Genomic DNA, 21,605 nt, shown 5'->3' on the forward strand with positions numbered 1-21,605 from the left:
TGACATATAATAATCGGATTAACTACACGCGGTATCTATGCATTGATGTACTAAACAAAAGGAATAATGTATGAATAGATGTGACGGGATTACCTGCGGAATTATCTCCATTATATATATTATTAGCTATTATTCTATTAACCCTCCTCGTCCTTGCATCTTCTCTAGGTGTTAGGTGGCTTTTATTTGCACAATGGGGCGCTCAAAACACAAGGTTGGTGCTAGCGGCTACCCAAAGATGTCCGACCAAATCCTGACCATGACTTGGCTACTTGGATTCGTCTATAAAGCACGAGAACGTGTGCATGCGTTAAGAGGTCACAATTATAAAATTATAAGAAGGGTTAATTTAAAACAGGCATCTCGCAGCTGAAGCTAGCTGAGTCGGTGAGGTGTGTATACTAGCCGACTAAATACTTATAACCAGACAACATTTAAGAATGCTATAGACAGTATAGGGTGTGTTACATGGCGGTTTGTGCATATGATGAAAAGCTTATAAGAAAATAATCTTGGTGAACGGACGAGTGAAATGCAGGTGACGTTATTCAAGTAAGTGTAAGCTATTTCTGTATATAGTAGAGCAATGCATTACTAAATTAGTTGTGCAGGTCCCAGGGCACACTTGCATGTTATCTACGGTAGAGAGCATTAAGCGTATTGAACATGTTATATAAACAAGGGAAGAGGCCTACGCATCATACACTGGAACATGGAAACATTCAAACATTACAAACTAGCGCACGAGATCAAATTAATGATGCTTAATCGTATTCTTAATATATCAATATACAGGGGATAGTTTGTGTATATAGTCGCCCTTTAGTAGATAATGTCAGAGGCATTTTAATATTGCGAAAGTCCCGGGCAAAATAAATGCTATCTACGGTAGATAGCATTAAGAATATTAAACACGCGTGTTGTAGTTTGTGTTCATATTAATCATAGTTGGCATTTATTAGATAATGTTAGATTAATATTGCGAAAGTCCCCGAGCAAAATCTACGGTAGATAGCATTTAAAGAACTGAGCCTAGTTTGTGTTTCATAGTGTTTCAAGATAATGTTATACATGTTACATACATACGAAATATATATTGTGTAAGTCCCGGAGTGCATGCTATAGCTATGAGCACACTGAACACGTTTGACATGACAGTATGCAGATGTCTGTGTTAATAGGCTAGTGCAAGTACATGCATGAGTTAAGATCTGAGACAAATATAGATATATATATATACATATATATAGGTTAACATACATTCTAGTTTTTAAACAATTAATTTAGTCACTATATTAAATGGTCTATTTGCCCAGTACCGAACTATTATAGTTACAATACATTCGTATGATGCTCTAAAACATCAGTAATTTAATATCAATGTTTAAAAAATACTGATATTAATTACATTATTAATCACTGAATTTCCCAATGAATGTGTAATCTGTTTAAATAATTCGTATAAAAATCTGCTAACTTCAGCTTAAAAATCATGTTAAAAAAACAAAAACAATTTGAGGCCTGGTGCAATGGGTAAATTTGTATTTCATGGCAATTTCATTTATTTAAAATAATTAATATAATTCAACATTTCCGATTATTTTTAGAAATCAGTAACCCCTTTCCTGACCATTCACGTCTTGATGCATAATTATATACCATCAGCTCACTAAACCTAGTTGTATATAATATTATCTGAAATAAATTTCATTATTTTATATTCACCATTGATGTACAATTATTCCAATATGCTGTCTACGGTAGAAAGCAAAGGTCTATTAAAATACGTAATACTACCCCTTGCCCCTTGCATACATATCACTATCAGTACTATCATAAGCTATTGCTTACAATAATTATAATTCTGTTACGGTTCTGATGCGATTGCCAGATCCCTGCAATCTCATCATTATACTTCAACATACGGAAGGTTAATGCTATGCAGAATTAATTGGGTTTAATACTCTGCGTGCTAAAAATCCAAGTCTTGAGACATTTTCTCAAAAATCAAGAGCTATCTTTAGAACCACTGAACCAATGCTATGCTTGCTTTTACTCATTTTAATGCATTTTCTATGCTTATTCCGAATATGGTCATGAAAATTTACATTTTTGATTTCTTAAAATCTTTTTAAAAAAATTGAAGATTGTCGTTTGCAGTCGAGAGTTAATATAGATGTAACTGAATATTATTACACAAGACATTTTTAAAATGTTTTAGGTTTTGGTAAAAACATTTTATTAACATTAAATTTCGGGTTTTATAAAGGTCACGTTTTCAACGTTTCGTATGAAAACACACTACAAAAACATTTTAAAAACAAATGTTATTGTAAATTATTTTTGCAAACATATTTTGTCAAATATTTTGTCAACACTTAAATAACATTATGTTAGAATATTTTGCAATAAGTTTTCAAAAAATGTTTTTAAGTGTTAAGTGTTATGAAAGCGTTTTATAGCCTTTGTATAACCCGACATTTTCTGGCAAGCTTTGGCTTTTCTAACCTTTTGCGAATAATGTCAAAAAAGTTTTGTACTTTCTGAGTACAGTTAATAATGATAATGCATTCTGACTACGAGGAATGTGTATCTGATATCAAATAAATGTTGATTTTTGAAATTCGCGATATAATATATACACAATATATGGGGAAATACTAAAAAAAATTTTTTTTTGACATTTAACAGTCCTAACAGTTTCCAAAAGACATAGGCCTACAAATGTTAGGTCTTTTGGGGAAAAAATGTACATGTCTTCAAGAGGAAAGGTCAAATTTTTCAAATGATAGTCGGCTTTTCATTCCAGCTACATACACGTTAAGTGTATTTTTAAAAGTGGTAATAATTAACATTAAAAAATATCAATATTTCATCCGATATCCGTCAATGCAGATAAATGTCAACGACTGAACGAAACAAACATTGCAGCTGCTGTTTATAATGATCAATCATAACAGTATTAATAACAGTCTAAACGCAGGACAACCGATTCTTTTGTTCTGCTTAGTCGCGCTAAAAGTCGATCGATACATGTTAAAATCAGCACAATTCCGAGATGCACCTTTTTGCTATGAAATTTATTTTCTCGGTCAAATATAAAGCAAAATTTTTTTTTTCTTCAGTAATGTCAAATAAAAACATAGTGCTTGGATGAACATTTTTTTAAAAATCCTGGTGTTAAAATTAAGCATCAAATTGTGTCTTTTAGTGTGATATTTTGGATTTTTATAGGCCTTTAGTTCGCCCGTGAGCTTTTTACAGAATTCATTTTTTAGCGTCTCAAACTAACATAGTTTGCTAAAGAAAGATATTTCCCACCTCTGTAAAGCACATCGTGTGGGTCTATATATTATAGTTTTGTCAGAATTTCCGTTTTTATTTTACCCTTTTTCCCTTCATCCTCCGAAAATGTCAAAATCAGTACTTTATCTCGAGAGCAACCAGCTGAATTAATCGATATTTCAATTGTTGTCAACCAGGTCCCTTTTCCATTGAAAACCAGGATTGCCTGACCAGCGATTTGGTAGCCCAAATCCCCAATTCTGGTAAATGAGGTGAATTTTGGAAATTTGCTCCCGTGATAGCCTGCAATTTCAATTTATAGGCCTAGGGGCTATGGATTCCATGATTATGAAAACCATTTTGTCTGTTTGTTTGTTTGTTTGTTTATTTACCTAGGATGAGGTCCATGGGAAAATCCACTGTCCAAACCTAGAAAAATTCGCGTGTTATTAGAGGGGATTTTAATTTTCTGTCCCTCCTATCTACAGGTGAATTTTGAATGACCCCCTCCCCCCCCCCCCCTCGCGGGTTGCCATTTTCATTACACCCTTCAGACTTGCGTTCGGGTTTGTGTAGGCCTATTTGTCATAATTTAGCGCTATAGGACCTACTTTATAAATGTATAGCTATAGCCGTGCTATATAAATATTATAAGGTACCGGTATGTAATATTATGTAGGCCTATGGGTGGGGTGGGTACTCAACACATTTTAACCATGACTTACAATGCAAGGCTCATTGTTGCCATAAATGATTTTTCCTTTAGGTCATTATAATAGGTTGTTATAAACTTCCATGTTTAACCTTGTATTGTTTTGGCTGCTTCATTATGACTTTCGGTGGGTTTAAGCAATTTCAAACAAACACAAACTAAAGGCACTATACCCAGTCACCTTCATGACAATTGAAACACCAGGTAATTTCTTTGCTATATTGAAGTTCTGGCAACACTCTATCCAGGCCGGGCACCCAGAGATATCGATCCACAATGCTAGTATTAGCCGAATATTTCACGCGTGGATTTGAAAATATTTCAACTGGTAGTCAAAAATTATGGAGTCAGAATTTCCGTTTTGACTATAATATATAGACCCACACGATGTGCTTTACAGAGGTGGGAAATATCTTTCTTTAGCAAACTATATTAGTTTGAGACGCTAAAAAATGAATTCTGTAAAAAGCTCACGGGCGAACTAAAGGCCTATAAAAATCAAAAATATCACACTAAAAGACACAATTTGATGCTTAATTTTAACACCAGGATTTTTAAAAAAAATGTTCATCCAAGCACTATGTTTTTATTTGACATTAAAAAAAAAAAAAAAAATTGCTTTATATTTGACCGAGAAAATAAATTTCATAGCAAAAAGGTGTATCTCGGAATTGTGCTGATTTTAACATGTATCGATCGACTTTTAGCGCGACTAAGCAGAACAAAAGAATCGGTTGTCCTGCGTTTAGACTGATAAGAGGCCACAAAAACAAAAAAGTAACTATCAGCATTTCATAATAGAGGTTATCCACTTCACTCATGTGTGACTGCTAACAAAAGGCACTGGTTCCCGTAGTATTCCTCATTCAAACTAATTCAATGCACGACATCGGAGTTACCTGCATGACTTTGGCGGGCTATTTTGAAACAGTCATGGTTGCACATGCAGGTAGGGCCTACTTCTTTAGAATTTCCTAAACACTGTTTATGTGATAGGAGGTAATTTGAAAAGGGTACAAGGGTTTTTAAATGTGAATTCCATGGTACCTGGCATTGGCTATATTGTAGAGGGATGAATAAGTTATGTTTTAATATACCTTAATTTTTGGCACCATTGGGGACACACTTTATAATGCATGTTTTTTGTTTTGTTTTGTAACTACTATTTTAAGTCCACTTTATTGATAGCAGCAAGCATTGTTTCATTTAAAATGACCACTCATGCAGGAGCAAGGTCAGTAGCAGTAGTTTGCCTCAACTCAACATATTGGGTATAGGTTTTCAGAATGAATAGCTGTGCCTGATACTTGGTGCACAAGGATGGCCGTCAAGTCTACACTACATCAAAAGACAAAGCTGAAAAATTCTGCCAAACCTTTGCCGCTAAATGCTAGCTTGCCAGCGCAGAAAAACCTGCTCCTGAAGTTCAGCATATAGCCTTCAAGGTCAAAGATGTTGGGAAGCTTCTCAGGAATCTGCAACCAGATAAAGCTATACTGACGCAATCCCTGCAAGAGTCCTGAAGGAGTACAGCTCATAACTTGCAAGACCACTCAGCCTGCTGTTTCAGCTTTGCTTCTCCAAGGGAGTTTATCCAAGGCAATGGAAGACAGCATCTTTCATCCCTATCGGAGATTCGAAGTGTAATCCATCTATGTACCTCAAGGTCATGGAGGCTGTTGTACAGAACCATCTTCAGAAGTACCTCCTTGGAAACCAACTGATTTCCGATAGGCAGTTTGGATTTAGGCCACACCACAGCACAGCTGACATCCTCACCATTCTGACTCAAGGATGGTCAAACTCCCTGGCTTTAAGGGATATCCTTGGCATATTATCGTGTCAATTTTTATGTTTTAATTTGTATTTTATAATAATTATGTTTTTGTATATATGTTCTGTGCAATATGTTATTTGACTCTTACGATGATATGCTTAATAAACTCAAATCAAATCAAATCAAAGACAGAGGCAACGAAGTGCGTCTGATTGCCCTGGACATCAACGGAGCATTTGACAAAATCAAATCAAATCAAATAGCATAATGGCCTTTTCTTGAAACTCATGACAAAGGGAGTATCTGGCAAGTTGCTCACCTGGATTAGGATGTACCTGACACATCATTCCATCAAAGTTGTTCTATCTGGCCAGTCATCAAGTACTTCCTCCATCAATGCATCAGTTCCCCATCAGAGGTCAATACTGGGCCCACTTTTATTCTCTGTCTTCATTGATGACCTGGGTGATGAGAAAATGAGGAACTGGGCAAACAGATGGAAGGTGACCTTAGAGCAATAAAGGCAATGACAATATCAAGAAAGAGGATTCCAACCAAGCTAGATCTTCTTCTGTTTGGTACCACCAAACTGGCTGAGAAGGAGAAGCTGGAGATCCTGGGAGTCACAGTTGACAGCAAGCTGCCCTGGACAAAGCACATCTCCAACATCTCATCCAGAGCAGGACAGAAGCTGGGCGCTTTGAGGAGAGTTGCAAACAAACTTGATGTGAGAGGCAGTGCAACCGTTTACAATGCCCAATACGCTTCACTGGCTTGGATGTGTGCCAGCGCCACCAATCTAGGATTATTAGACTCTATCCAGAGGAAGGCCATTCGATTCATAGGTGTGAGTGAAGAGGAAGCGATTACAGAGCTGAGCATGACATCTCTCCGTCAAAGACGTCAAGTTTCTACAGCAACAGTCCTCTACAAAATGCACACCAGCTTGTGCCCACCAGATCTGAAAGCACTGCTACCAAGCCATCTGTGGTCAGAAGAGCTACCCGCTCCAGCTTGTCCATGCCTTGCCATGCTCTCACAGGACCTTCATTCACACTGCAGTTTACGTTTGGAATAGCCTACGTGATGGAGTCGTCGGAGACTTAACTGACAACGGCACACCATCCTTCAAGAGCAGAGTGCATAAGCATCTCATTTCATGTATCTGATGCTTTTAGTACTGTAAGCCTTACTCTTGTTGTTCCTAAGCTGCTGTGAACCACTGATTGGCCCATGTGGTTGTCTTTTATAGTGCCTAGGTGCCTATATAAGTTACTCATGGGGTATTGTTCACTCTAACTTTTTATATTAAAAAACCCATATCAAGTCCTACAAATGTGAGATGCACTAATGAAGGACTGTGCTCTCCCACTGTATATTCATAGCTGTGGTCGACCCATCCCACTCCAACCTGTCACCTAAAACTGACCACAACATCATGGCCCCAGGCAAGACAAGGTACTTAACTTCAATAATGTTGGTATCTAAAAACTTCCACTGCAAATGCTTTGCAAGCGTGTACAGTAGCTGATCAGCTACCAAGACAGGTGTCTATCCTGGATTGAGGTACTCAATGGCGCGTTTGATGGTGATGAATCATCATACAGTGAAGCATATTGTAGTGGGACTGTTTGCTGGTTCTGTCAGCAGACCTCTATTTCACGCCGATAATGTGGCACACTCTGGGGATTTACTGATATTTTGTATATACAGTTGCACACGGTGGATTGAGCCAGTGATAACACAAGCTTATCTGAAGAAGCAGGATGTATATTGACACCGATGCAAGGGCCATCTAACAGCAAGATCTCAATGTTGGAATAAGAAGGTCTGCTACTGAGGTATTTGAGAAAGAGCCTAAAACATTTGCTTTTTATCCAGCATATCCCTTCACAGAATCTTGACTGCTTGTGCCAAAATTTTCATGTCAGGTGGCTTGTGCCAAAATTTTCATGTCAGGTGAAATGATGTCCTTCATATCCTGACCACTTAACTGAGATCTTCATTAAACACCAGATCCCAACAACCAGATGACTTTTGTATTTCCTTGATGTCAGGGATCGAATTGACCATATTCTGTCGAAGAGGAAAACCAGGAGATACAAGACGGTTATAATCGATTAAATCGAGTGTTGTCCATTTAGCCGTGGTCAAAGCAGTACCAGATTCTCGATGGTCTTTAATGTATAAATCAAGAAGTTCCTTGACACCTTGGGCTTTTCATGCCACAACTCATATTCACCTTTTTTCACCGGGCTGTTTTGGTCTGTACTCCTCTCAGCCTTTATCAGCCTTGCCTGATCCACCTTCTGTTGGTTGGCATCGCTTCAGCAATAGCTCTACTACTGCACTGCTCGCACCACCGCCACCCCCCAACCAGAGATACCATCTATTACTACAAATCACCATATTCACTGAGAGCTGAGATGTTTTTCAGCCGTTTTGTATAACAAGCTTCTATTTTTCTTGTTTCTTTTTAGGTTGGCCACATAATTTTACCGATGCGGGATCTGTAATTGGTTCATCTCTGACCAACTGACAAATAAAACACAAATTTCAGTCATAATTATTATATCCATCCATACTGGTAATTTTAAATCAAATAACGCTTGTTGCTATCAATAGAATGACCTGAACATAATAGTAAAATTGTGCATTATGAAGTGTGTCCTCAATGGTGCTTAAAATTAAGGTTTACATATTCATAAGTACATATAGCCAGTGACAGGTACCTCAGAATTCACATTTAAAAACCCTGGTACCCTATTCAAATTACCTCATATCACATAAACAGTGCCAGAAATGAGTTTTCCAACCTCAAATTAGTACAAATTGATATGTCACACAAGTTTTTAGCTCAAATTATTCAAAAGTTGTAAAAACGGCTATTTTAAAGATGGCGCCCAGCGGCCATCTTGAATTTGAGGGTCAAAATGGGCACAAATTCCCAAGACAACCAAAAAAATTAATTCCTTGCCCTAAAGTAAGCCAAGTTCAACTATTTATAGTTCTTTTTATGTGAAATGGTCCGAAAGTTAGAAAATACCATATTTTGGGTACTAATTAGCATAGGTTTTATGCATAGAGACAGAGTGTATCTTTGGATGAAATTTTTTCTCTTGCCCCAAGGAACATCCATGCCAAGTGGGACCTTTGTACTAAAAAATGCAGCGTTCAACCCCTTAACAAGTCTACTATATAGATTAATGATGCTTGCAATCATCATAGGGCTAAGTGCCGGAGGAGGGGGGGGGGGGTATTTTATTCCGATTTTACTGGGATATTTGCGCCGAAGCGCGCGAAAAGGTTTCAATGCCTATTTTAGCACCAAATGAAGGTAAATTTTGCTTACTTATAGGCAGGCCAGTATATACGAGCGGACCGCGCAAAATTGTGCAAGTTTACCATAATTTGTCCCTAAAAACGATGTTTTTCTGTCTAAAGCGGAAGATGTACAGGTTAATTATTACTTTGCGCCCATGGAAAAATTAAGGGGGGGGGGACACATCCCGTCCCCCATGATTGCTCAAAAACTACTTTCACACATGCACCTCACAAAACATGCACTCCTTATGGCATTTTGATAGCTTGCTACGTCATCAACTGATAATGGAAAAAAATTGTCTTCCACAAATTGATTAAACTCGTCTGCAGTATACACCACAAGGAAATGATATTGTGTACCTGCAGGCTATTTGCGAGGTCAATATTCTATATGATTCAATTTAAGATAATTATGTAATTAATCAGAAAAGTATGTTGTCAATAAAATTGAATTAAAACATTCTTTCCTAAGGATTCTTTGGGTTATAAAGAATTGATATATAATCACGAATAAAAATTTGTAAAAATATTTGTTTTTCTGTCACTGATCAAGAAAATTAGATTTAACATCTGCTTCTAGTTCAGTCTTAACTCTCTTCACACGGGTGTCGACTGCAGACGACATGTTTCAAATTTTTTTTAAAAATTCAACAATTTCAGAAATGTAAATTTTCATGACTATATTTGGAATCAGCATGAAAAATGCATTAAAATGAGTACAAACAAGCCTAGTATTAGTTCAGTAGTTCCTAAGATAGCTCTTGATATTTTGAGAAAATATTTCAAAACTTGAGCTTTTTCCGTTGAAGCGCATGGCTAGCATGCAGAGCATTAAGCTTTGCTTGCTTAGTTTTGGCATCTCTCTTCTTCCCAAACTGCATTGGTATGACGTTTACAAAAAAAAACACAAAAAACCCCAAAAACAAACTTCCACCCACAATTCGCCGCAGCAATCTATAAACGTTCAACAGTGAGGTGCACCCGGTAACAGGAATGAAATTAAAGGCACAGTCAGTGATTTTATTCATTCATAAAATCATAAAAAATCATGAAATTTTTTTTTTTTTTTGGTAATAGCATAGATGTGCTAACATAGCATGCAAGTCGTTTAGCTGAAAGCCCTGTATTAAAGACAAAATAGGACATTTTACGCGAATCTGTAATTTCTCTACTTTCTCTACAGAAATTAGCTACATGTTTGTGCATGAGGCTTCAACTTTGTCAATACTGCTGTTTTCCTCTTTTTTGCCAAATTTTTATTTTAAAAATACCAAATGATAATTTTAATGATTTATTTACACATTTTTTTCAGTCACTTGAGGACATGCTATATTGATCAGCTCAGCTCGGTGGCAATTATCAGGCTACGCCGAAAAGTAGACCCGTGTTAAGAGTGATATAGTTGTAATATCTGGTCTATATTGTGCGTGTTAAATAAAAGTACATAAAGTATACCCCCCGGTATAATTTGTGATACTTCTGATGTGATGTCACAAGGCAATTATCAAAATATTATATGTTGATATTAATCCGCAATGTAAGGCCCGCCGATTACGAGCTAATCAAACTTTTTTATAACAATATTTTAGCCTCATTGTCTTTCTGCCACCGACCTAAAAAAACAAAAAAACAAAAAACAATAAAATAACGCCTGCTTCTAGTTCTTTTTAAAATTTTATTTTATCTTTCTTCTTCCCAAACAATAGATAAACTTCACTGGTTTACATTTCCATACAACTTTCAACCATGACAAGCGGTCAGCCTCCATCTTCAACCCAGGATTCGAACCCCTCCGAATCGAGCTATGTCAGCACGCAGCAACCTACAAACAGAGGGGTGCGACCGGTACCAGGGATGAAATGCTTTGCCATAGCAACTATTATATTATCTTTTCTTCTGGCTCTTCTGGGCATCATTGCTATTGTTTTGGGAGCTAGAGCGTCTTATTCAGGGAATCCAATTTGGTCTGCTATTGTGGTGAGTGGTAAAAATAATTTAGCTACTTTTTTTTTTGTTAAATAAGTTTCATGGTAATAATAATGAATCTGCAAGAAATATTTTGCATACAAACATTATGTAGCCAGAGGTTCCGGTGGTATAAAATTCTTAACTTTTTATGAAAATTCGGGGGATGAGGCTGTGCATTACACAATGCCCCTTAAATGTAAAGATAATTTTGTTTGCAATATTATAATCATAATCCCTATATCTTCTTTATTACAGTTTGCATTACCAACTGGGTTGTTAGGTATGGTTGCATACTGGAAAAAGACAAGTCTATGTGTGGTAAGTGGATAAGCTATCAGCAGCAGATAGTTAATGAACTAGTAAGCTGTCTGCGGTAGAGAGTTGATGAAGTAGTAAGCTATCAGCAGTAGATGGCTGATGAAGTAAACTGTCAGCATATAGTTAGTATTGAAGTAGTAAGCTACCTGCGGTAGATAGTTGATCATGTTGATGAAGTAGTGTGCTATTGGCAGTAAAAAGTTAATGAGGTAGTTTAAGCTATCTGCATCAGATAGTCGATGAAGTAGTAAGCTATACCAGCAGTAGATAGTTGATGAAGTAATTTGATAAAAGCAGTAGACAGTCGATGAAGTAGTTTGCTATATGCGGTAGATAGTTGATGAAGTAGAAGCTATCCGCGGTAGATAGTTGATCATGTTGACGAAGTAGTGTGCTATCAGCAGTAAATAGTTAATGAAGTAGTAAGCTATCTGCGTTAGATAGTCGATGAAGTAGTAAGCTATATCAGCAGTAGATAGTTAAGTAATTTGATAAAAGCAGTAGACAGTTGATAAAGTAGTTTGCTATCTGAGATAGATAGTTGATGAAGTATACAGCAGAAAATAGTTGAGGTAGTCGTCTATCAGCAGTAGATAGTTGATGAAGTAGAAGCTACCTTTGGTAGATAGTTGATGAAGTAGTAAACTATATCAACAGTGGATACTTGATGAAGTAATTTGCTATCAGCAGTAGACAGTTGATGAAGTACCGGTAGTTTGATATCTTCATGTAATACTTTTAGAGAAATTATTACTGATGCTATCAGCAACATATACATAACTGATGGAATATTATGTGGTAACAACAGTTTAGAAGTCGTAAGGGAATTGATAGGAAAGGTATAATCACGAGTTTACAGTTCAGTTGCCATTGACTAAGCTATATACTGGATGTAAATAGCTTTTAACACGGTTGTTTGATGGGATCATTTATTAGTTTTTCAAACAAAACATCATGTACAACCAAATTTTAGGATTAAACAGCTAAATGTGATATCATGCTAATGTATACAGATGCTTTTGAGTCATTCTCAACTTTGATTTGCCCTCTTTTACAAAATAATTCACTTTTATAGCATTTTTATAGCTTTTCCGGATATAAAATGTATTTATTAATGACAAAATTGGTGGCGTTATTTAGTTATTGGAAATTACTCTTTCAAGCTTTTATTACAGATAATTTCTTTTAATGTTTGATGAAATATGTTTATAAAATTTCCTTGTTGCTTGTTTCACCCATTCCAGCTGTTTTAATGGCAGTATCAATCACCTACCCCTTGCAAATAAAAAGATATGATTAACGATAAATAGCACCATCTATAGTTTGCATTTAGTTAATAATGAAGCCGATTCTATATACATCACGGTTCAGTTGCCATTGACTAAGCTACTGGATGTATATAGCTTTTATATCATCAGCTGTCACAATTATTGCCAATTCTATCACTTTCTATTTTATATTCTTCTTTCTCAAGAATGTTTCTTATCTAGTGGTCTGCATAATCCTATGCGCGGTGTGCTTCCAGCTACTGGTTTATGCATCTGTAAATGCTGCTAATGAAAGCAGCTGGTATTGTGCACCTCAACTTGATTTCCGCAACTACGATTATGACACCTGCGAATTTGACTGGGTAAGTAATGAACAGTGATAAAAGAGAGGATGTGCCCCCCCCCCACATACCGATGGCCCGTCAGGTATATTTTGCCACATGCCAGTAATTCTTATGGTTCGTTATATTTCAATTCGGTTCAATTATAAGGGATAGGATAGCAAAGTCTGTACAGTATTTTTTGTGGGACATGATTGCACATCAGACATAATGAATTGCATTCTGAGTACAAGAAATGTCCTGATGATATCATTTTGATGTTTTGAAATCGGCGATATAAACACATTTTATGGCAAATTATTAAAAATTAATGTTTTTTTTTGATTTTACATATTTTAATATGTAAAATAAAAAAATATCAATTTTAAAAACAGTCCTCGTAGTAAAATGTACTGATATGTATTTAAAGTGTATGTAGCTGAACATTTTTACCTTTCGTATATTGGTGATACACATCTAAAAATTTAGGTCTTTTGGGGATAAATGTATAACTTTAATACGAAAAGTCAATATTTTCAAATGATCGTCGACTTTCCCTCCCAACTGCATACAATTTATAAGTAAATATCATTAGATTTATAAAATTTGCTTTGAGGGCTGTTAAGGGATCTAAAATGAGCGTTTATTGTGTTTCGACAGTATTTTTTGTGGGACATAAGAGCACCTCAGACCTATCGAATTGCATTCTGAATACGAAGCATGTCTTTCTGATATCAAATAATTTTCATTTTTGAAAATCACAATATAATACAAATTTTATGACAAATTATAAAAATTGATATTTTTCAAATTTTTGATATATAACAGTCCTCGAAATAAATTATATAAATCTAATGATATATTCTTAAAGTGTATGTAGTAGGGAGGAAATGCCGACGGTCAATTGAAAATGTTGACCTTTCATATTGAAGATATGGATTTTTTCCCAAAAGACCTAATTTTTTGGTGTTTTAGGAAAAAAATCCATATCTTCAATACGAAAGGTCAAAATTTCAATTGATCGTCGGCTTTTCATCCCACCTACATACATTAAGTATAAATCATCAGATTTATAAAGTTTACTTCAAGTACTGTTAAATATCAAAAATATCAATTTTAATGATTTGCCATAAAATGTGTATTAAATTGCGAATTTCAAAAATCAAAATTATTTGATATCAGAATGACTTTCTTCGTATTCAGAATGCAATTCGATATGTCTGATGTGCTCTAATGTCCCAAAATAAATACTGTCCAAACGTTCATACCCCATCCCTTAAATAAAAATATCAATTGTTAGTAATTCAAAATTATTTGATTAGCTTCAATTTGGCCAATTTTACACGGTGAACTTATTCTGTCGCCAAATAGTTCTGCATTTACTATATACTTCAAGAAATTTCGCCCATGTCAAAAAGAAATCTACGCCACTGACGTTTTATACGAAAAGTATTACAACACTTACTGTAAAACAACATTCTAAAATGTTGTCAAAATCTTATTGAAAAATATTTTTTTGCAAACATCTTAGCAAAAACATTTTATTCACACTGAATAACATCATGTTAGAATGTTTTGCATCAAGTTTTTAAAAATGTTTTCTGAATATTATTGAAACTTATATCCTTCATATCTTCCTTCTTTAGGCCTAAACGTTTGATGTAAAACGTTTTGTGTTAGCTGGGATACTAAGAGGCTATAGTCATTTTGTTTTAAAGGTAGGGCCTAACCATATTAATTTTTTATATTTTTTTTTGCAGAGTGGACGAGTCTCTGTCAATGCTGTTATGGCAGTATTAGCATTAAGTCAGCTTATATTATGCATTATATCTCTTGCATTCACGTGCTATGGGACATTTTCATGTTGTCAGCCTACACCACCTGCTGTTGTAAGTCCACAAAATCCCCCAATCTTGTATTATTTACTCTCTTCACGCGGGTGTCGATGCAAACGACATGTTTCAATTTTTTCAAAAAAAAAAAAAAATTTCAGAAATATGAACTTTCATGACCATATTTAGAATCAGCATGAAAAATGCATTAAAATGAGTACAAGCAAGCCTAGTATTGGTTCAGTAGCTCTTAAGATAGCTTGTGATATTTTGAGAAAATATTTCAGAACTTCAACATTTTTCGTTGAAGCGCATGGCTAGCACGCAGAGCATTAAGGCCGGTCGAATGATAATCCATTTTGAAGTATAATGCGCCTAAAATGTATCAGTACACTTAAGGTTAGCAAATATTTTAAACTGTTGCGATTTGGTAGTTCACAGCATCTTGCGAATGGTAGTGAGCTTTGGTAAAAATTGCATTGATCATTTCATAGCGAGTGTGTAGAAGATTTCCAATATCACATACTTTTGTAGGTCCTGTGAGTCTTGAGTTATGTTGTAAAGAGGGCTGAAACAGCAACACTTTTGTAAAACGTACATAACTCATTAACAACAATAAATCAAAATCAAAAAGTTTTGAATGTATATAATTTGTAGAATGAACTTTTGCAAAACAGCAAAGTATTATTTTTCAATAATATATTGATTTAGATAATGAAAATCAATGTTTTTGGCTGCTTCGACCAACAGTACGTTATCTACCCTTAAAACAAAAGCAACATCTTAAGGGATGGGGTATGAACGTTTGGACAGTATTTATTGTGGGACATTAGAGCACATCAGACATATCGAATTGCATTCTGAATACGAAGAATGTCCTTCTGATATCGAATAATTTTGATTTTTTGAAATTCGCAATGTAATACACATTTTATGGCAAATCATTAAAATTGACATTTTTGATATTTAACAGTACTCGAAGTAAACTTTATAAATCTGATGATTTATAATTAAAGTGTATGTAGGTGGGATGAAAAGCCGACGATCAATTGAAAATTTTGACCTTTCGTATTGAAGATATGGATTTTTTTTCCCAAAAACACAAAAAAAAAATAGGTCTTTTGGGAAAAAAAATCCATATCTTCAATATGAAAGGTCAAAATTTTCAATTGACCGTCGGCTTTTCCTCCCAGCTACATACACTTTCAGAATATATCATTAGATTTTTAAAATTTACTTCGAGGACTTTTATATATCAAAAATGTGAAAAATATCAAATTTTAATAACTTGTCATAAAATTTGTATTATGTCGTGAATTTCAAAAATGAAAATTATTTGATATCAGAAAGACATTCTTCGTATTCAGAATGCAATTCGATATGTCTGATGTGCTCTCATGTCCCACAAAAATACTGTCGAAACGCTCAAAACGCTCATTCCAGATCCCTTAAAAAGACACTAAACTTAAATTACCAAATAAAGCAATCATTTAATAGATGGATGACATCATTTTCGGCCGTCTTGTGGGTAAACCACAAGTTCAGAATTATCATTTTACAGTGACATAACTTGCCAATTTGATTGTGTTTTCTTTCTTTTTGATCAGGTTCAGTACTTTCCACAGAATGGCACTTGTCAGTTGTTATCAGTGGGTGGTTACCAATTTCACCCTACTAGTTATCAACCTGTTAGCCTGATGGTCCCTGTAGGACAAGGGGGACAAGGTTAGTAATGTGTGTCACTAGTTATCAACCTGTTAGCCTGATGGTCCCTGTAGGACAAGGGGGACAAGGTTAGTAATGTGTGTCACTAGTTATCAGCCTCTGAGCCTAATGGTCCCTGTATGACAAGGGGTACAAGGTTAGAAATGTGTGTCACTAGTTGCGAAAATGTATAAAGGCCGACATACACGAGGCATTTTTCCAAGCAATTGCCTGTTGCACACACCTTGTAAAAAGATTACTCCGTGTATTTTTGATGTGCAAGGAATTAATCCCACAAGCATCAGGAAAAATAATCCCCCGAGCAACAGGCAAACAAGTAGAGACATGCTCTACTTTCAATGTTGTTGCATGCAATCTAACCTCCTCCAGCCAATCAGCTGAGTGAACACCGGCTGGTCACTGCATTCATTTGGGAATGTGTAGCATGCGCGTATTTTTTTTTTTTTTTTGGGGGCTTTGGGGGCGCCAGCCCCCCGGGGTCAAAGTAGGGGGCGGCAAAAACGAAGGGGCGGCGGAAGAAGAAGGGGCGGCAAAAACAGGGGCGGCAAAAACGAAGGGGGCGTCAAAACGTCTTAACAAAGAAAAAAGGGCGCCAAAAATTGAAAAAGCATAAAAATTTTGAAAAAGGTTGCTTTTAGGGCGCTAGCGCCTAAAATCCTTTTTTTTTTTTTTTTTTGCTCTTCACTTTTTCAAACGACCGTGAAAAAAATTGGGTCAACCTTTTCGGGCTGTTAAGGAAGGCGGCAAAATTGTTTCTTCTTCAACCCCGGGTTGGGGCGCCACGGCACGCCACTGTGTAGGGACCAGTTTGATTCACCATCCATGCATGATAATGTGTGCACATGCTACATTATACACTTGCAGGTCTATTTTGTTGTTGGTGGTGGTGTTTAGCCCTTTTAATCTTAGTTTTCCTTAGCCTTTTCTTTATGGAGAATTGTATAGATATTCAGGAGAGGATGGCAATCTTTTGCTTTCAGGACAACACATGAGCCATTTTGATATGATTACGAAAATCATTAACCACTACTTATGTTTTGAGTATATCCCAACCCTATGATTACGCTCAAGGAATTGCAAGGCCCAGCATTTCTTCGTGTATTTTGATCAATTGCTCAGCTTCATGGTCAGTGAGCACATAACTCACCCACTAATGGGCCTTGCAATTGAAATTTCCTCGTGTATGTCCAGCTTAAGACGTGTGCGTGTGGGATCTGGTGATGAGCGATGTCCAGCAGGTGATTGACTGTACTGTGTGAAACAAGATAAATAATCTGGTGCCTGTCTGTCCATTCAACCTCTTGTAAACATAAAGCAATAGTTTGAAAATGATACGGTCCTTTACAGCAAGCCAGTGAAGTTTTGTCAAATACGGTGTTTTGTGATCATGTTTTTGAAAAAAAAAAAAAAAAATTCAAAGTAGCCTACCAACTCTAAAATTCCACCATGAAAATAATGATTTTGTTTTTATCCATACAGTGATGGCTTCCGGTGTTCCCATTATGGCCCACAACCAATTCCAATCACAGCATATCCTTCTTCCAGCACACACCATGATACCAGCAGCACAACTAGCCCAAGCTTATGCGCCTCCGTCATCAGCCAACAGCCAATCAAGCGCCCAAGCCACATCAGCAGTGCCTGTTCCTCCAGAAAGACCAGATACAATGATAGATCCTCTAATGGGGAGTAGAATACCTGGACCAATAATGGAAGGTGGAAGAGTTGAGGACTCGCCAACAGAAGCACCAAGAACACCAGATGATGCTTTATCGTATGGTCACACTGCCAGTGATTGTTTTCATGAAGAGAGGAATCTATTGGAAACTGTCTAAAAGGCTAGTTTATAAGAGCCCGTTACCAGATGAATCTTAATCGTATGGTCAGACTGCTAGTGATGGCTTTCATGAAGAGAGAGGAATCTTTGGAATCTGTCTTAAGGGCTAGTTTATAAAAGTCCGATGATGATAGCAAGATGATTCCTCATCTTATGGTCAGAGTGCTATACTTTCACGAAGAGAGGAATCTTCTGGAAACTGTCAAAAAGATAAGCTTCTGGAAACTGTCAAAAAGATAAGCTATATTATAATAGTCTGATGCCAGATGATTCTTTATCGTATGGTCAGACTGCTAATGATGGCTTTCATGAAGAGAGGAATCTTTGGAAACTTTCTAAGGACAAGTTTATAATAGTCCAATGTCAGATGATATTATCTTGTGGTCAGACTGCTCTTGATTGTTTTCATGAAGAGAGGATCCTTTGGAAACTGTCTAAGGACTTATTTACAATAGCCCGTTGCCAGATAATTCTTCATCGTATGGTCAGACTGCTAGTGATGGCTTTCATGAAGAGAGGAATCTTTGGAATCTGTCTTAAGGGCTAGTTTATAAAAGTCCGATGCTAGTAAGACGATTCTTGATCTTATGGTCAGAGTGCTATACTTTCACGAAGAGGGGAATCTTCTGGAAACTGTCAAAAGGATAAGCTATATTATAATAGTCCGATGCCAGATGATGCTTTATCGTATGGACACACTGCCAGTGATTGTTTTCATGAAGAGAGGAATCTGTTGGAAACTGTATAAAAGGATAGTTTATAAGAGCCCGTTACCAGATGATTCTTTATCGTATGGTCAGACTACTAATGATGGCTTTCATGAAGAGAGGAATCTTTGGAAACTGTCTAAGGGTTAGTTTATGAAAGTCCGATGATGATATTAGTAAGACGATTCTTCATCTTATGGTCAGAGTGCTATACTCTCACGAAGAAATCTTTTGGAAAATATCTAAGGACTTATTTACAATAGCCCGTTGCCAGATAATTCTCCATCGTATGGTCAGACTGCTAGTGATGGCTTTCTTGAAGAGAGGAATCTTTGGAAACTGTCTAAGGGCTAGTTTATAAAAGTCCGATGATGATAGTAAGATGATTCTTTATCTTATGGTTAAAGTGCTATACTTTCACGAAGAGAGGAATCTTTAGGAAACTGTCGAAAGGATAGATTATAGTAGTCCGATGTAAGATTATTTATTATCTTATGGTCAGAGTGCTATACTTTCACGAAGAGAGGAATGTTTGGGAAACTATCGAAAGGATAGATTATAGTAGTCCGATGTAAGATTATTTATTATCTTATGGTCAGAGTGCTATACTTTCACGAAGAGAGGAATGTTTGGGAAACTATCGAAAGGATAGATTATAGTAGTCCGATGTCAGATGATACTTTATTTTATGGTCAGACTGCACTTGATTGCTTTCATGAAGAGAGGAATCTGTTAGAAACTGTATAAAGGCTAGTTTATAATAGTCCGATGTCAAATGCTTTATCTAATGGTCAGCATGGTCAGGGTGCTATACCTTCACGAAGAGAAGAATCTTTTGGAAAACTGTCAAAAGGATAGATTATTAGTCTATACTTTCACGAAGACAGGAATCTTTTCGGAAACTGTCTAAGGAGTAGCTCATAATAGTCCAACGTCAGATGATGTTTTAGCTTATGATCAGACTGTCCTTGATTGCTTTCATTAAGAAAGAATCTGTTGGAACTGTCTAAGAGCTTCTAAGGGTCCGTTTATAAAAGTCCGATGTCAGATGCTTTATATTACGCTCAGTATGGTCAAGAGTTCTATGCTTGCACGTCGGCGTGACGTCAAATGACGACATTTCAGGTGTACTCGCAAAGGCTTATCGGATTTACCAAAAAGGTCAATTGCTTTCAAAAAGCGAGGAATCTTTTGGAAATGGTCTAAGGGTTAGTTTATGATAGTCTGATGTCAGATAACATTTTATCTTATAATCAGAATGCTAGTAATGGCTTTCATGAAGTGAGGAATCTTGTAGCATCTATCCGAGTCCAAAGTAGTACAGTGCATTTTGTGGAATGTTTGTTGCGTTTTTAGTTCTCCACAGCGATTTTTGATCCTCCGCTGCAATGAGATGAATCCATACACTCCTTTTTATGGAAGAAATTACCGTAATCTTCCACACAGCGGGTGTAGAGTCCATGTCCATTTCAAATGGAGTCACCCACTCTGATAGCCCATTTTAAATTCACACTTGTATGAAAGACTATAAGCACCAAATGATAATTTGCATTTTTAATTGAGCATTACAAAGGTTTATTCGCATTATAATATTAAATCATACTTACCTTTTAACTGAAATAAGTTTTCTTTAGTGCAATATTAAATAACCTATGCAAAGTATATATGTTGTAGTTTTTGGTGTTATACTGATACTTTTGCAATGCAATTCATAATTGCATTGCACTATTTCATTTAACATCCACATTCCCCTGTGGAAGATTTTGGAAATATCTTCCACAGAGGGAGTATGAATTTCGAATGGAATTAACACATTGGGCAGTTCCATTTGAATTTCATACACCCTCTGAGAAAGATTCAACCCGAATCTTCCACAGGGGGAGGAAAAGTTTCAAATGGAGCTGCCTAATGTGCTTATTGGGAGCGTGGATGTTAAATGGAACAATCCAAAATATAAAACACTGTCAAAATGAACATGCGGAACATAATACCCGGCAAGCACAAAACGTTTTAAACATTACTTGCAAAAGGTTGGAAAAGGTAGCCAGAAAACATTTAAATGTCGGATTATATATAAAGGGTATAAAACGTTTTTTTAAGTGTTGATAAAATATTTAGCAAAAAATGTTTGCAAAAGTTATTTTACAATAACATAACATTTAAAGAAAATATTAAAGATGTTGATACACTGTGTTTTCATACAAAGCGTTTTAAAATGTTTTCACGACACCCGACATTTAATGTAATTAAAACAATTTAACCAAGTCCAAAGTCATAACATAATTATGTTAAATATGTTTTGAAAACATTTTGTGTTTGATGGGTACACACCATCTTCAAACTTTTGAGAAAGCCACCAACACCTGCCCTATTGTCAGTGCAATCGCCACGTTTGTTTTGAGGGGGGGGGGGGGGGGGGGTGAGTATGGGCGGGGCCAAAAATCAATACATTTTGTACAAAAATGTTGCAAAAAGTGTATATTTCTGCAATTTTGGATTTTTAATGGGAATATCTAGGGCAAGAGTTCTGAT

General features: G+C 36.1%; 1 protein-coding gene across 1 annotated transcript; it reads left to right on the top strand.

Moving 5' to 3' along the window:
• The first annotated feature begins 353 nt into the window (after window positions 1–353).
• Window positions 354–20,731, top strand: LOC140141203 (uncharacterized). Its single transcript, XM_072163005.1, has 7 exons — window positions 354–552; window positions 10,805–11,075; window positions 11,322–11,384; window positions 12,859–13,014; window positions 14,733–14,861; window positions 16,412–16,529; window positions 18,009–20,731. Exons 2-7 carry the CDS (start codon window positions 10,845–10,847, stop codon window positions 18,362–18,364), a joined length of 1,053 nt encoding a protein of 350 aa, XP_072019106.1. The 5' UTR covers window positions 354–552; window positions 10,805–10,844; the 3' UTR covers window positions 18,365–20,731.
• The last annotated feature ends 874 nt before the right edge of the window (window positions 20,732–21,605 follow it).

The sequence above is a fragment of the Amphiura filiformis genome, chromosome 19, assembly GCF_039555335.1.
Source record: "Amphiura filiformis chromosome 19, Afil_fr2py, whole genome shotgun sequence".
Lineage (NCBI taxonomy): Eukaryota > Metazoa > Echinodermata > Ophiuroidea > Amphilepidida > Amphiuridae > Amphiura > Amphiura filiformis.